The sequence below is a fragment of the Pseudochaenichthys georgianus genome, chromosome 17 (genome assembly GCF_902827115.2).
Source record: "Pseudochaenichthys georgianus chromosome 17, fPseGeo1.2, whole genome shotgun sequence".
NCBI classification, from domain to species: domain Eukaryota; kingdom Metazoa; phylum Chordata; class Actinopteri; order Perciformes; family Channichthyidae; genus Pseudochaenichthys; species Pseudochaenichthys georgianus.
In genome coordinates, this window is record NC_047519.1 from 22,929,633 (window position 1) to 22,945,685 (window position 16,053).

The 16,053-nt window shown below is 46.7% G+C and overlaps 1 protein-coding gene across 1 annotated transcript; it reads right to left on the reverse strand.

The window, feature by feature from the left end:
• Positions 1-3,661: 3,661 nt before the first annotated feature.
• On the reverse strand, positions 3,662-5,116 carry LOC139435592 (uncharacterized). The gene is made up of 2 exons (XM_071206329.1): positions 4,493-5,116; positions 3,662-4,406 (listed from the first exon to the last, which is right to left on the reverse strand). The coding sequence occupies exons 1-2, from the start codon at positions 5,021-5,023 to the stop codon at positions 3,711-3,713; spliced, it is 1,227 nt and encodes a 408-aa protein (XP_071062430.1). The 5' UTR covers positions 5,024-5,116; the 3' UTR covers positions 3,662-3,710.
• Positions 5,117-16,053: the final 10,937 nt, after the last annotated feature.

Sequence of the window (16,053 nt, forward strand, 5' to 3'; positions counted from 1 at the left end):
CATTACTTTAAATACAGTGTGCACATGGCTTTATTACCCATGAAATAGTGTGTGAAAGCTGGGTGAGTTTGATGTGAATTTAAGGAAGATATGGCCATTTCATCCACACCTCACGACTCCCATTAAAAGTGATTGAAATGTACAGGAATCTGTCCATTTCAATCACATTTGATGACCCGTCCAGGGTGACTTTCTTCCCCAGGAATTAGTGTCTGAAAGCTGGCTAACATTACTTTAAATACAGTGTGCACATGGCTTTATTACCCATGAAATAGTGTGTGAAAGCTGGGTGACTTTGATGTGAATTTAAGGAAGATATGGCCATTTCATCCACACCTCACGACTCCCATTAAAAGTGATTGAAATGTACAGGAATCTGTCCATTTCAATCACATTTGATGACCCGTCCAGGGTGACTTTCTTCCCCAGGAATTAGTGTCTGAAAGCTGGCTAACATTACTTTAAATACAGTGTGCACATGGCTTTATTACCCATGAAATAGTGTGTGAAAGCTGGGTGAGTTTGATGTGAATTTAAGGAAGATATGGCCATTTCATCCACACCTCACGACTCCCATTAAAAGTGATTGAAATGTACAGGAATCTGTCCATTTCAATCACATTTGATGACCCGTCCAGGGTGACTTTCTTCCCCAGGAATTAGTGTCTGAAAGCTGGCTAACATTACTTTAAATACAGTGTGCACATGGCTTTATTACCCATGAAATAGTGTGTGAAAGCTGGGTGAGTTTGATGTGAATTTAAGGAAGATATGGCCATTTCATCCACACCTCACGACTCCCATTAAAAGTGATTGAAATGTACAGGAATCTGTCCATTTCAATCACATTTGATGACCCGTCCAGGGTGACTTTCTTCCCCAGGAATTAGTGTCTGAAAGCTGGCTAACATTACTTTAAATACAGTGTGCACATGGCTTTATTACCCATGAAATAGTGTGTGAAAGCTGGGTGAGTTTGATGTGAATTTAAGGAAGATATGGCCATTTCATCCACACCTCACGACTCCCATTAAAAGTGATTGAAATGTACAGGAATCTGTCCATTTCAATCACATTTGATGACCCGTCCAGGGTGACTTTCTTCCCCAGGAATTAGTGTCTGAAAGCTGGCTAACATTACTTTAAATACAGTGTGCACATGGCTTTATTACCCATGAAATAGTGTGTGAAAGCTGGGTGAGTTTGATGTGAATTTAAGGAAGATATGGCCATTTCATCCACACCTCACGACTCCCATTAAAAGTGATTGAAATGTACAGGAATCTGTCCATTTCAATCACATTTGATGACCCGTCCAGGGTGACTTTCTTCCCCAGGAATTAGTGTCTGAAAGCTGGCTAACATTACTTTAAATACAGTGTGCACATGGCTTTATTACCCATGAAATAGTGTGTGAAAGCTGTGTGAGTTTGATGTGAATTTAAGGAAGATATGGCCATTTCATCCACACCTCACGACTCCCATTAAAAGTGATTGAAATGTACAGGAATCTGTCCATTTCAATCACATTTGATGACCCGTCCAGGGTGACTTTCTTCCCCAGGAATTAGTGTCTGAAAGCTGGCTAACATTACTTTAAATACAGTGTGCACATGGCTTTATTACCCATGAAATAGTGTGTGAAAGCTGGGTGAGTTTGATGTGAATTTAGGGAGGGAGAGCAGCAGCAGCAGCAGCAGCAGCAGCAGCAGCAGCAGGCTGTGACCCTGGCGGAAATACATTGATTGTTTTAGCCAGGAATAAGTGTTTAGAAGGCGGGTAAAGTGTTCCTGCAGCTCCTCCACGACGGTAATAATGATTAGATATAATTGCCAGGGCAGAAAGCTCTTTTTAAAAGTGAAAAAACGATTTGAAACCGTTTGAAATGACTGGCGGGTGCTGATGGAAAGCAGGCGGAAATAAATTGATTGTTTACCCAGGAAAAGGTGTTTAAAAGGCGGGTAAAGTGTCCCTGCAGCTCCTCCATGACGGTAATAATGATTAGAAATCATTTACAGGGCAGAAAGCTGTTTTTAAAAGTGAAAAAACGATTTGAAACCGTTTGAAATGACTGGCGGGTGCTGATGGAAAGCAGGCGGAAATAAATTGATTGTTTACCCAGGAAAAGGTGTTTAAAAGGCGGGTAAAGTGTCCCTGCAGCTCCTCCATGACGGTAATAATGATTAGAAATCATTTACAGGGCAGAAAGCTGTTTTTAAAAGTGAAAAAACGATTTGAAACCGTTTGAAATGACTGGCGGGTGCTGATGGAAAGCAGGCGGAAATACATGGATTGTTTTACCCAGGAGAAGGTGTTTACAAGGCGGGTAAAGTGTTCCTGCAGCCCTTTAAATACAGTGTGCACATGGCTTTATTACCCATGAAATAGTGTGTGAAAGATGGGTAACTTTGCTGTGAATTTAAGGGAGATATGGCCCTTTCAAACAGGGAGATGTACAGGCCTTTATTACCCACGAATTAGTGTCTGAAAGCTGGCTAACATTACTTTAAATACATGGTGCACATGGCTCTGTTACCCATGAAATAGTGTGTGAAAGCTGGGTGATTTTGATGTGAATTTAAGGAAGATATGGCCATTTCATCCACACCTCACGACTCCCATTCAAAGTGATTGAAATGTACAGCACTCTGTACATTTCAATCACATTTCCCGACCCGGCCAGGGTGACTTTCTTCCCCACGAATTAGTGTCTGAAAGCTGGCTAACATTACTTTAAATGCATGGTGCACATGGCTCTGTTACCCATGAATTAGTGTGTGAAAGATGGGTGAGTTTGATGTGAATTTAAGGGAGATATGGCCCTTTCAAACAGGGAGATGTACAGGCCTTTATTACCCACGAATTAGTGTCTGAAAGCTGGCTAACATTACTTTAAATGCATGGTGCACATGGCTCTGTTACCCATGAATTAATGTGTGAAAGATGGGTAACGTTGCTGTGAATTTAAGGGAGATATGGCCATTTCATCCACACCTCACGACTCCCATTCAAAGTGATTGAAATGTACAGCACTCTGTACATTTCAATCACATTTCACGACCTGTGTAGACTGGCTTTCTTACCCATTAGGTACACCGACAAAGGCACCTCTTCGGGGCCGCTCCAAGACCCCCAAAACACGGACTGAGGAGCTCCAGGATCCCTCCCATGTACTTCCAGAACCTCGAGCACCTTGGGTCCCCGGGCCCCCGAACTTAAGCACTCCCCCACGGACTAAACCAAGATGATCACACCCTCAAGAATCTCGTGCCCCTGGCTACACTTAAAGGGGGTCTACTTTGCGGTGCTTTGCCGTCCGCCCATCGGCACCCATAGTCGGCCTTCTTCACAGCAGCAGCACCCAACCTCCATGGAGGATTTTGCTCGTGCCCCTGGCTACACTTAAAGGGGGTCTACTTTGCGGTGCTTTGCCGTCCGCCCATCGGCACCCATAGTCGGCATTCTTCACAGCACCACCTGCCCTGCTGGAGGTTCACACTTTAACTTTTTTTACCCTCTTCTACCTTACAAATCATCCCACACTTGAGCACTCCTCACTCGGACTAAACACCTACATGCTACCACCAGAACCAGAATATCGTGCCCCTGGGGATCTTAAAAGAAGAAAACCCATAGTGGGATTTAAAAACAGAAGACTTAGTAATTTTAACAAACTTTATTTACAGTAATATTGACAGTAATAAATACATTCAAACAGGATATAACGTATTTACAAGGGGACTGATTACAACAACACACTGCATATTTACAAGTTGATCACTGGCAACAGTGGGTGAAGTTGGGGCAGAGTATGGCACCCTCTCTTCACCCATGTCTGAGGGGTTGTGTTCGGCCAGTGACTGGTCCCTCTTCGGGACATGTCTTGGTAGGGAGTCTTGGTAGGGAGCCGGGCTGTGCTCCTCTCCAGAGTTGTCACTGTCGATGTCAATACCCGCAAAAGTGTCTTCATTTCCCGCTGCTGCTGCTGCTGTCGATGCCGCCGCTGCTTGAAGTGACTCTGTGAAGAGCAACCGAATGTCCGCAGCCTCCTTCAAAGAAGGATTATTCGCGTAAAATTTGTCCGCAGTTGCAGTGTTGTGACACATGAAATCACTCACTCTTTGGCGGTTGCCTTTGTCTTGAAACCTCTTCGCATTATCGGCGTGGACTGTGCGGAGGTCGGTGAAGTTAATGGGACTGCGGAGCCCCACATCAGCCCATGCCAACCTCAGGGAGTAGGCAAGCTTCCTGAACGGGTTCTTCCCCTCTGTGTACAGAAAGTAACGGCTCTGGGTGCAGGTCAGCGTACCCTTAATTTCCAGCCACCTCTTCATCCATCCAAATTCTTCTACGGTGAGGTACAGCTGCGCCTCCCCGAACGCGTTGGCCATCTTGTGGTTACTTACCTGTTATGACAGAGATAGAGAGTGTCAATACAATGTCAATCATGCATATAACTGCCAGAATAAATACATTGATTAATAGCACTCACATGAACCAGGTAGCCGAAGGCAGTGCCAGTTGTATCCGCCTTTCGGACCTCGGCGTTGGTCATGTTGGAGTAGACCCCCGGACGGTGGCCATAAATGCAGCTCCAATGAAGAGTCATATACCCATAGAGCAGTGTCCGGGTCGCGGTAGTCGGATTGCTGGCCATCACATCCAGGAGCTGAGGGATGCGAGTGGTGGTCGAAGTCAAGCATGTCATTAGGTCGTTGTGGCTCGGCAGACTTTCCATCTTGTCACGCTTCACTTGCATCTGGTGGATAAGTACTTTTCTCTTCAGGGACTTCAGGATGTCAACTACTTCCCGTTTGATTAAAATCATGTCGGTTTGGCTGAGCCTGCTCCCCTTGCACGGTGTGTCGGCCATGTACTTGAGAAAGTGTGATATATTCTTGATGTAGAAGTCGGAGGTCGTGACCTGAAGGCTTGACTTCATCAGGCTCCGGGACCACCCGCGTATCCTCTTGAGATCCCTCAAAAAGAGCCAGTCAGACAGGCGATTGAAACCGTGTGCCATGAAACTGAGGAACGACTTCACTCTGCTTAGTTTGGAGACTGTGTTTTCCTGGAGCCTCACTGGTGGGTCGATACCTGCATAATGCTCCCGGTATCCTTGCAGATACTCCTTTGTGAAATATAAACAGTACTTTAATGACAACACATGATGTGTTACAGAAACTGCATGTGTCACATAGCCAAAACACTTACCCATGATCCGTGGGAATGTTATGTCCCGCATTATATTTCCCCGGCCCCTGCCCCGGAACCAGGGGGAATTTATGGGAGGGGAGGTTGACGAGGCCTCGGTATGGATGGATGCAGGCTCTGAGGAGCTGGATGAATGGGTGTGAGAGCCAGTGGGGGACTTGCTGCAGGCGGGAATGGGAGACGTGCTGCAGGCGGGAATGGAAGACGTGCTGCAGGCAGGAATGGGAGACTTGCTGCAGGAGGGACCTTTCGACTTGGACAGCCTCGTTGGTGTCGACTCTGGTCGGGGTCGTTTCTTCAGAATGACCCGCTCTCGTTCCTCCCCATCGAACGCGGGCATGTCCCCGGCCCGCTGATCCATCCTCTGTCGCTTGTCCTTTATCCTCTGCTGCAACTTGCAGCGCAGGGATTTCACCTCAGCAGCATATATGTCCCGCTGAGCCCTCACTGCGTTAGCCTCCAGCCTCCATTCTTTGCAGTCCGGGTTGTCACATTCATTCACCGGGGACAAGGGTGGAGGTTGTGACAGTATATCGTCGTCTGCCACCGTGTCAACAGCCCAAGCGGTAATCATTTCTATGGTGGGGTTTGTCATTCGGAGTTCATAAAGCTCCTTCTTGGCCACTGTCATTTTCATTTGATTTTGAACCACATGTAGTTCCTCCCGGGCCAGCTCAACATGGTCTCTGGCCAAGTGGCGATCCAGCCTTGTGCCGTGGTACTCGCATCCCAGAATGGTACAGGGATGGAGCCTAATGTTGGTCCGTCCGTTGGCCAACAACAGCAGAATTTTTCTTTCATCCAAGTTACGCACACCATGGTTCCTCTGTAGGTGCTTGCTCAGGGCACGGTAGGAGCTATTGCAGATCGGACAACGGACCGCCATCCGACCTGTATTCTTGAGCATTTCGGTACCGGGAAATGTCACCAGAATCGTGGGTAAAAAAGAAGGAAGCGTGAAAAGACTCACGAAAGACGCACTCAGCTTATTTTCAAATCAGTGTTTGTTTTCATTTGCATCATGGTGCGGTGTCCCGTTTAGGCACTCGTTAGGCGGGCAGAGATCCCTGTAATCTCCCCTCACGTTCCTCCAGAGTCTGATTCTCCCAAAGGATACCCGACAGTTTCGGGTACGACCCAGAGGGCGCACGGTGGACGGCCAGGGCGAGGCCGCCACACCGCGCTGGAGTCAGGGTCCCGGTGAGGCGCAGGACGGAGCACCCGGCAGTAGCCTCCAGCAGACCCCCGCGCGGTTCCCTCGTCCCTCAGAAGAGGTGGAGAGGCGGAGGGGTGGGTCTTTTCATCTGCTGGCGGGTTGCCGGGATAACAGTATCCTCCGGGGAGGCATTGAACCCTTCTCAACTGCCCCCCGGAGGAGGCAGGGGAGTCAGGTACCCAGAGGGTGGACGGCCAGGGCGAGGCCGCCACACCGCGCTGGAGTCAGGGTCCCGGTGAGGCGCAGGACGGAGCACCCGGCAGTAGCCTCCAGCAGACCCCCGCGCGGTTCCCTCGTCCCTCAGAAGAGGTGGAGAGGCGGAGGGGTGGGTCTTTTCATCTGCTGGCGGGTTGCCGGGATAACAGTATCCTCCGGGGAGGCATTGAACCCTTCTCAACTGCCCCCCGGAGGAGGCAGGGGAGTCAGGTACCCAGAGGGTGGACGGCCAGGGCGAGGCCGCCACACCGCGCTGGAGTCAGGGTCCCGGTGAGGCGCAGGACGGAGCACCCGGCAGTAGCCTCCAGCAGACCCCCGCGCGGTTCCCTCGTCCCTCAGAAGAGGTGGAGAGGCGGAGGGGTGGGTCTTTTCATCTGCTGGCGGGTTGCCGGGATAACAGTATCCTCCGGGGAGGCATTGAACCCCTCTCAACTGCCCCCCGGAGGAGGCAGGGGAGTCAGGTACCCAGAGGGTGGACGGCCAGGGCGAGGCCGCCACAACCAGAGAACCAGAAAAAAGGGGTGAAATGGGAAAAAAGTACCCCAAAATAGTGTTCCATAAGGCGGGTAGAGTCCCCTGACAACTCCCCATACCTTTCTCCAGGGTGGGAAAAAGTACAAGTCAACTTTTGGAAGAACCAGAGAAAAGGGTGAAAATGGATAAATTGTATCCGAAAATAGTGTTCCAAAAGGCAGGTAGAGTCCCCTGACAACTCCCCATACCTTTCTCCAGGGTGGGAAAAAGTTTAAGTCAACTTTTGGAAGAACCAGAGAAAAGGGTGAAAATGGATAAATTGTATCCGAACATAGTGTTCCAAAAGGCAGGTAGAGTCCCCTGACAACTCCCCATACCTTTCTCCAGGGTGGGAAAAAGTTTAAGTCAACTTTTGGAAGAACCAGAGAAAAGGGTGAAAATGGATAAATTGTATCCGAAAATAGTGTTCCAAAAGGCAGGTAGAGTCCCCTGACAACTCCCCATACCTTTCTCCAGGGTGGGAAAAAGTTTAAGTCAACTTTTGGAAGAACCAGAGAAAAGGGTGAAAATGGATAAATTGTATCCGAAAATAGTGTTCCAAAAGGCAGGTAGAGTCCCCTGACAACTCCCCCTACCTTTCTCCAGAGTCGGAAAAAGTCTAAGTTAACTTTTTGGAAGAACCATAAAAAGGGGTGAAAATGGATAAAATGTATCCCAAAATAGTGCCTCTTGAGGCGGGTAGAGTCCCCTGACAACTCCCCTTGCATTCCTCCAGACACCAGTTTGAAAACTTAAAGTTTTGTGAGAACCATGATTGGGGGTCCTCCAGGCAACAATTTCATCCGATCCAAAGTGCTCATGAGGCGGATACATTCCTCATCATGTGAAAATAGCTCGTTTTTTTCTAAGTGCTCTCAAAAACCGGGTTTCCGATTTCGTGCAGATGGTAGCTTGGAAAAGATGAATGAATTTTTTGGACGGAGGAGGGGAGCTCTCGTTTCCCCTCTCCGTTGTAAATTGCAACGGGGGAGTGCAAAAGTCTCCGGGGCTTCGTTCCGAAGCGCCGAAGACTTGACCCCCTCCCCCGTTGGCACTTTGCGGTGCTTTACCGTCCGCCCATCGGCACCCATAGTCGGCCTTATTCACAGCAGCAACACCCAACCTCCATGGAGGATTTTGCTCGTGCCCCTGGCTACACTTAAAGGGGGTCTACTTTGCGGTGCTTTACCGTCCGCCCATCGGCACCCATAGTCGGCCTTATTCACAGCAGCAACACCCAACCTCCATGGAGGATTTTGCTCGTGCCCCTGGCTACACTTAAAGGGGGTCTACTTTGCGGTGCTTTACCGTCCGCCCATCGGCACCCATAGTCGGCCTTATTCACAGCAGCAACACCCAACCTCCATGGAGGATTTTGCTCGTGCCCCTGGCTACACTTAAAGGGGGTCTACTTTGCGGTGCTTTACCGTCCGCCCATCGGCACCCATAGTCGGCCTTATTCACAGCAGCAACACCCAACCTCCATGGAGGATTTTGCTCGTGCCCCTGGCTACACTTAAAGGGGGTCTACTTTGCGGTGCTTTACCGTCCGCCCATCGGCACCCATAGTCGGCCTTATTCACAGCAGCAACACCCAACCTCCAGTGGAGGATGTTATCATGCCCCTGGCAACACTGGTAAACACTGGTAACATATGTCTAGCCGCTGACAGGAACTTGACATCGGAACTTGACATCGCATTTCCATTGAGCGGACTCCCGTACATGGGAAGGGCAAGTCCCACGGTACCTCCGTTCATAAGGCTGACATTTGCCTTACCATGACAATTGTAGGGGTGTTTGTCTCTACCTGACAACACTGCTGGAAGGCTTTGTGCCAAGGGGAGGAAGGTTGATGAACAAAAGGGAGGTCAAACAGGGCAGCACCATGCTTTTGAAAGAGCTCATTGTAGCATTCTTTGATCACATTCATACCTAGAATACTTGGCACCTTAGGCTGGGGTAAATGTGCGGGGGGGTCCTTAACGACCAGAATTCCCCGACTAGGGACCACTCTGCCCAAAACTTCTACATCAGTCTCTAAGTAACCAACATAAGGTATTTCGATGCCATTTGCTGCATGGAGTTCAAGCCAATGACAGGAGTTGAGACCTCCCTGAAAATGCTGGGCAAAGAAACTCTGAGTGATAGTGGTTACCATTGAGCCGGTGTCGAGTAAACAATTAATCTCCACACCGCCCAGGCCAACAGTTACAGTTGGGCAGGACCCTAACAACTTTGAGACAGCGATGTCATCCTCTGAGCCAGGAGCATTCCCTTCTGAGTCATGGCTCTGCAGACCAGAAGGCATTAGTTAGAACCCAGCCTGGGGGCATAGGGCTTGGGGTTTTGCTGAACGCGCTGATGGGGACAATTTCTAGCAATATGCGCTGGCTGCTGGCAGCGTCTGCACACTACAGGGGCATTTGGAGTGAACTGTTGCTGACTAGGGATATTTTGTAGCTGCAACATATTCTGAGAGAGCTGGTTAATTTGTTCTTGCTGTTTTCTCAACATGTCTTTTAACTGAGCCATATCATCTTGAGCCTTATCATTAGCTGCAACAGCCATCCCACCCTTGTCCTGGGAACCTAGGACTGCACAAAATGATGGCACGGAGTGACTTCTCTCTCTCACACTAGGTGACTGGCCCTCCTGTTCCCATCTAAATGCTTCTGTCCTGACATCGAGTAAGGTGTAATCTGGGTGCATGCGAACCAGGCGTTTTAACTCTCTACGTAAGGCAGGTTCCAGTACATGCTCTACAAATTGGTCCCTTATCAGTACAGCTGAATTGGTCATACCTCCGGGGGTGCTTTTAACCACTCTCTCCATGAGGCAGAAGAGGGCATGGGAATACTCCTGGAGGGATTCTCTAACTAGCTGCTTTCTGGAAAAGAAACTCTCTTGTAGAGCAACATAAGATTTAGAACAACCATACATTTCTTGCAGAATAGTTAAGATTCGTTCTGGATTTTCGCGTTCACCTTGTGGCCGGTACCGAATCTCCTCTCTAGCCTCACTTTCCAGATGGTCATAGATAAAGTAAGCCTGATCTAGAGGAGAGAGGTAACGAGCCCACATGCTGGACCGCACCTCCTCGACCCAATCACTTATCCCTATACCAGAGTTACCTCTAAACACCGGACATTTGCGTTCTCTGGGAAGGTAGAGAACTCTCTCGCCGGTGTGAACCCCCCTTGAGGTGGAGGGTTGTGGTGCAGTGGATGGGCCCCCATCAGCGCTGGTCGAACCTCGAGATACAGCACGCTCCTTTCGCAGCTGCTCATTGTCAGCCTTAAGCTGGGCAATCATGTCCCTTAAGTCTTGCAGATCAGCCTCCATGGCTACTGCGGCGGGAAGAAAGAACGGTCAGTTACTGGTTGCAGGTGAATTAATTCAAGGTCCGTACAGCACAGCCAGGTCTTCAATCCCGCAGCTAGTCTGCTACCGTTTTGCCCCTTACCTCTACACAACCTTGTCTATTTATGCCTCAGAAAACAAATAATTAAAGCACTAAAAAAAATGGTATCGTACAAAAGAACTAGAAGCACACGTCACTGCTTTATACCCTCCTGCCGACAACGCCAAAATGTGACCTGCCCCACCAGGGAAGGGGGGGGCTGCGATAATAAAAGGGGGTTAGGATACTTAACGCTAACCTGGGTTCCCCAATACGAGCCCTTAGGACAAGTCACGCAGATAAGAATAAAAGGATGGACAGGGACGCGGCCTCAAGTTCAAATGTTTACAAACGTTTATTATATAAATAATCAAATAAAAGTTCAGTAATATAAAATGCAGATTATACAATTTATTCAGCTTTCTCAGTCGACACACCTAAGTTCCACACTTGAAGGCTGGCTCTGACAAGGAGAAAATAATTACAATATCACAAATAAAGTGATAGTTAAATAGTTAAAAAGTGATTCTTCTGGCCAACTGCTGAGGATTTCCCCAAAACCACAATATCACCACGTGTAGCTGTATTCAATCAACACTCACTGCAAATCACTCATATCTGCAAATCACATGCTCCACTCCACAGTATGGCCAGGATCGTCACTGAAGTATAAGCAAAATGACAGTATTAGACCTTGTGGGACAGGGTGGGTCGTTACAAGGAGGGTGCTGTAGCTTTAAAGATTTAAATTACTAGTTTGTACACAGTACAACAAACTAGTCAATAAGTAAAACATAGAAGGTAGGCAAAACGGTAGCAAACTAATCCTAAAATAAATGGAGAAAGGAGATTAGAACCTGTATAACAGATTTATATGAATGTCTTTCAATGTACATACATTTAATCTCCTACCTCTGATGCAAACACATTCACTCAATCATCACCTCACTGGACACCTCCGCAACGGTGATTCTCTACAGTCTCTGCTGGGGCCGTCAAGAAGCCTGGCATTTACATGCCACATGTTAACAATTTAGTGGCACACTGAATGTTCTAACAAGTCCCAACAGCAGCTTCACATACCTCGTATAGGGGGAATACACTCCTATCAGCCAGACAACGATAACTGGAACAAGAACACTCGTAATAGTCACAGCTGATTTGGGTGAGGAGTGAGTGGGCATTTAAAGTGTGGCGGGAGGTGCTAAACTACCTACAGCTGCGCGCTTTCCTTATATGGAAGGGCCAGCTGACTAAAGAGGGGGGGGGGTGTGTCTTAAAGGGGCAGTGGCGGCCCAGCCACGTGAAGAAATTATCTGACAGCTAATCTAGAAAACAGTAGCACCGGCTACATGTAGAAGAAACCTAGCCTAACCCTCAGCTTTTTAAGCAGGTTATTGACATGAAGTTTAAAAGTGAGACAATCATCAAGCCAGATACCAAGGTATTTGTAACAGGTAACCACTTCATGTTTTATTCCTTGCGTAGTTACAATATCTAAAACAGGCTCTGGTGTCTTTTTAGCTTTAGAAAAGAGCATTACCTTTCTCAACATTTAAATGAAGCTTTAGTTCAGAGAGCTGAGTCTGAATAATGTTAAAAACAGCCTGTAATTTAACACCAGCCTCCTTAATGGAGGGCCCTGCACAGTACATCACGGTATCATCCGCATAAAAATGTAAAGTAGCTTCATCCAACACACTCTCACTCCCTAAGCGTCCAATAGCGACGTTTGGTCAGTGTCCGTGGCGTCCAATTGTGACGCTCCTAGGCTCCTTCAGCGTCATAAAGGGACGCAAATAGCTTTCAACTGATTGCAATGTATTCCCATCTGCGTCGGGATTTGACGCTCATGGAAGCACGGCATTCGTTTATGCCGGCTGCCCTTAAAGGCAATGTGAGCATCCATTCCCATTGGATAACAGAGAATTGTACACCCGGAAGTAAGTATTCCTCTTACTGTCGATTGATTTTACAGTGATATCTGCACTACTCATCGACTAAAAAACACCAGATTATCCTTGTTAATTACACAACATTGATTGGTTTAAATTGTGTGCAATGCTTTTGTATTTTTCCCCTTCGATTCGGAGAAACAAATATTTTTTCTGAGTAAAGGATGGCAGAAGACACTACACTACCCAGAATCCCCAGCTATCGTTTGGACTACACCATGTGCTCTGTTTGACAAACCCCGTTTTTTTCACCATTCATTCCGATGGCTGGCATCTATGTCACATGATCTTCAAATTTCTCCCTGCAGAAAAAGAAAACATGGCCGAAATTCGTTTTATTCTCGGTAGAAAATGCCTATTTTAAAGTTAGTTTGGCCATTGTAAGGAAATATTTGTATGTATGCATGCAAACTGTGAAGAAGCTTGAAAATGATTTGTGTAGAAAACTGGGCTGGTTTTGGGCCTGCTAACATGTGGTTTTTTGAGGACAAAGGAAGAGGGGGAAGGTCAGGAGTTAACATACAGTCATCCCTGATGTGGGGTGTTGATGATAATTTGGGCAGCCAATCACTGGTCTGGAAGGGAGGCGCAGATAACTCCTCCGGTCAGCGAGGTATTTAGACAGGAACCCCGTTGTGTGCTCGCCCTCTTTCTCCTCTGGCTGGCTGGCTGGCTGGCTGGCTGGCTGGCTGGCTGGCTGGCTGGCTGGCTGGCTCACGTGAGTATCAGGTAAATGTGGGATCCCACAGAACTGTATGTAATTTGTACTGTATTGATTGTACTTGATTGTATTGCATTGTATATTACCATTAAAGTGGATTATTGTTTAACGGTTAAGTGTATGCTCTGGATTCCCTTCATGTAAGATAACAGCTATGTTTAGGGACGCGGGGGGATTTGGAAATGCGGCCAAGTTATCATTTAAATCTCCTAACAAATGGTGATCTCGACATGCCGAATAAACATGAGCTGTGGAAGGATTCAGGCGACCAGACTAGGTCGGGAACAAGCACTTTTAGACGCCTCGGACAATAGCAGGGCCCTGTAGGATTGTCTGTAGGCGTTTCAGAGTGTTTTTGAAGTTTGAATGGAGTATACAATGCATATTTTTTACCATGTTAGGAAAGTTATATATAACACGTGAACGTTGATCGCAGGGTATAGAGAGTCCTGCGTGACGAGAAATATAGAGCAGTTAGCGTGGATCTCAGGTAGTATATTCCTGAAGTGACGTAGAAGCGGTGCAGTTCGTGGGCTTTAGGTGTAAGTCCTACACGACGGAACCTGGATGATCGATATTTCAGATCGATCCGCCGTTTATAACTGGGGGTAAAATAAGAGTCCAAGACCAAATAAGCGAAAGTGTCAGCGGACTGTTATCTGTTAAATCCTTGGGAGAGAGCGCTAATGTCACCTACATTGTGACGAGACCGGCTCCCGTTTCCCTTGTCTGTAAAAATTAATTTGAAAGGCTGACGTAAACATAACGTTGATTGCAAGGTAGGCAGAGAGTCCTGCGTGACGACATATGTAGCACGTTATCAAGCCGGACAAACTGTACGGGGAATAAATCTGTGTGATTTTTACCTAAATAACCTGTGTGACCGATTGTCTGTGATAATCAGACATTCGCTCAGAAGAGTGAAGCTCATTTGTGCTCTGCTGCTGCCATCTAGTGGCTGAAAGGGGGGGAAGCACGTTAATTAAGTCAGATAAATAAAAGCGAAGTCAATATATTGCGTATATTTAAATAAATGAGCTGTCTGTAGGTTGTCATTGTTGATTAGTACAGACCTTGTTTTATGTTGGTAAATGTAATGATACGAAAGCAAGCTATTCATCACAATTGTATTTTTAGGTTATGAATAAAACAAAAAGTAGTGGCCTAAGGGATAAGCGGAAAGGTTTTTTGAACGCTTGTCAGTTAGGACAAGGGTGCTTATGCCCGCTTAGGTTTGCAATGTGCGCCATCACGTTAAAACAGGATTGGTGGCAATTTCAGTTCATTGCTTGCTTCCACACGCCTTCCCCCTCCTTGTCTTTTTCACGACAATAGTTAATGCATTAGAACGATTGTCAACTTGCCGTGTTTCTAGGATTCGGACTCGCTGTTCCGGAACGGCCTTTCAAAATAAAAGCCAAAGGCCGCTGTTCGCCAGAGAGGCCTTCACAATAAAACAGTAATTAGCTTAACAATATATTTAACTTATATTGCGTCCTTAAAATATTGATTTTAATTCATTACAGATCTAACCTGCTTGCAACACAACTTAGATAAACAATTTCAAGTGGTTAAAGGGGGTTTCCTGTCTGGCTCATTGGATTTAGAACTGAAGTAAGGGAGAATAGTGTTTTATGAGTCATTCCTCATGGTTTCGGAAGATAAATCATCAGTTTGTCTGGACTTTGATATAGAGATAGGATCATGGTGGAGAAGGAAGACCTTTTTTGGTTTCAAATTAAAGAAGAGTTTAAGGATGAAGTAAGCAGGACTTCAACTGGTCAAAAGAGATTTTAAAGTTTAATATTCTTGGTTAGCAAACAAGACATCTGATTATTATGTCACACATGATAATCTTGCTATAGAAACTAGCTTAAAATATTGGAGAAAATATGTAGATGTTCTTTCGTAGTGTGTGGAATATGTGATGCTGGAAACATGTACGTTTTTCAATGTATAGGAGAAAATGGTTTCCTGAAAGAGTTATGTTGGGTAAATATGTAGCAATGGATGAAACAATTTTTAGAGTGAGTTTTTGTAATATCATTTGTAGACATCAATTAGGTTGTTTAGATGGCATTTAACAATTAAGACATATAGTATGATTACAAAGAGTCAGAGTGGAAAGGGTTGGATTTATTTAACCTCAGTGTGCTAGATTTTTTATAGGTAATGCGTCCCGAGACCTGGACTCCCCCTCTGAGTTAGAAAAGGCTACGATCCCGACCCTCCAAGCAGACAAAAGACCTAACCCAACGGGAGACTCCTCCTTCTCCATCGAACAGACAGAGAACCAGAGCTGAAACAACAACAACAAGACTGCAGCCAGAACTATCTCCACCTGTGGCATCCAGAACCAAACAGCATGCTGACGGGCAGAGATCTACGCTCATCAGTCCCTCAGACGGGACCATGAAGTTCCAAGCTGAGCACAGGCGCAAAGTGTGGGACATGAGAGCAGAATCCGCCCTCCATAAAAACAGCAGGGAGACTGTAAAGGAGGAGATGAAATGCGAAGCAGTGCAAGAACATTAGCATGATGAGGCATGCAGATGTAACTGGGCCAATGGCTGACAGCGGATGAAGTTACAGCTGATGGACTGAAGAGAACACAGAATCAGAGGAGTTGGCATGGTCGATTAGAAGTGAGGAGGCCGGGGTCACGGCTTGAGAAATCCAGAGGAGGAGAAAAGGAAAACGGGAATGAGTGAGTTTACACATAAACACACTTATTCACAAAACGCACATTTAAAGCATAAATACGTAAAGACAGAAAGATTTATTAAATTAAAAATAGCAGTAAACTATTAGAGTAA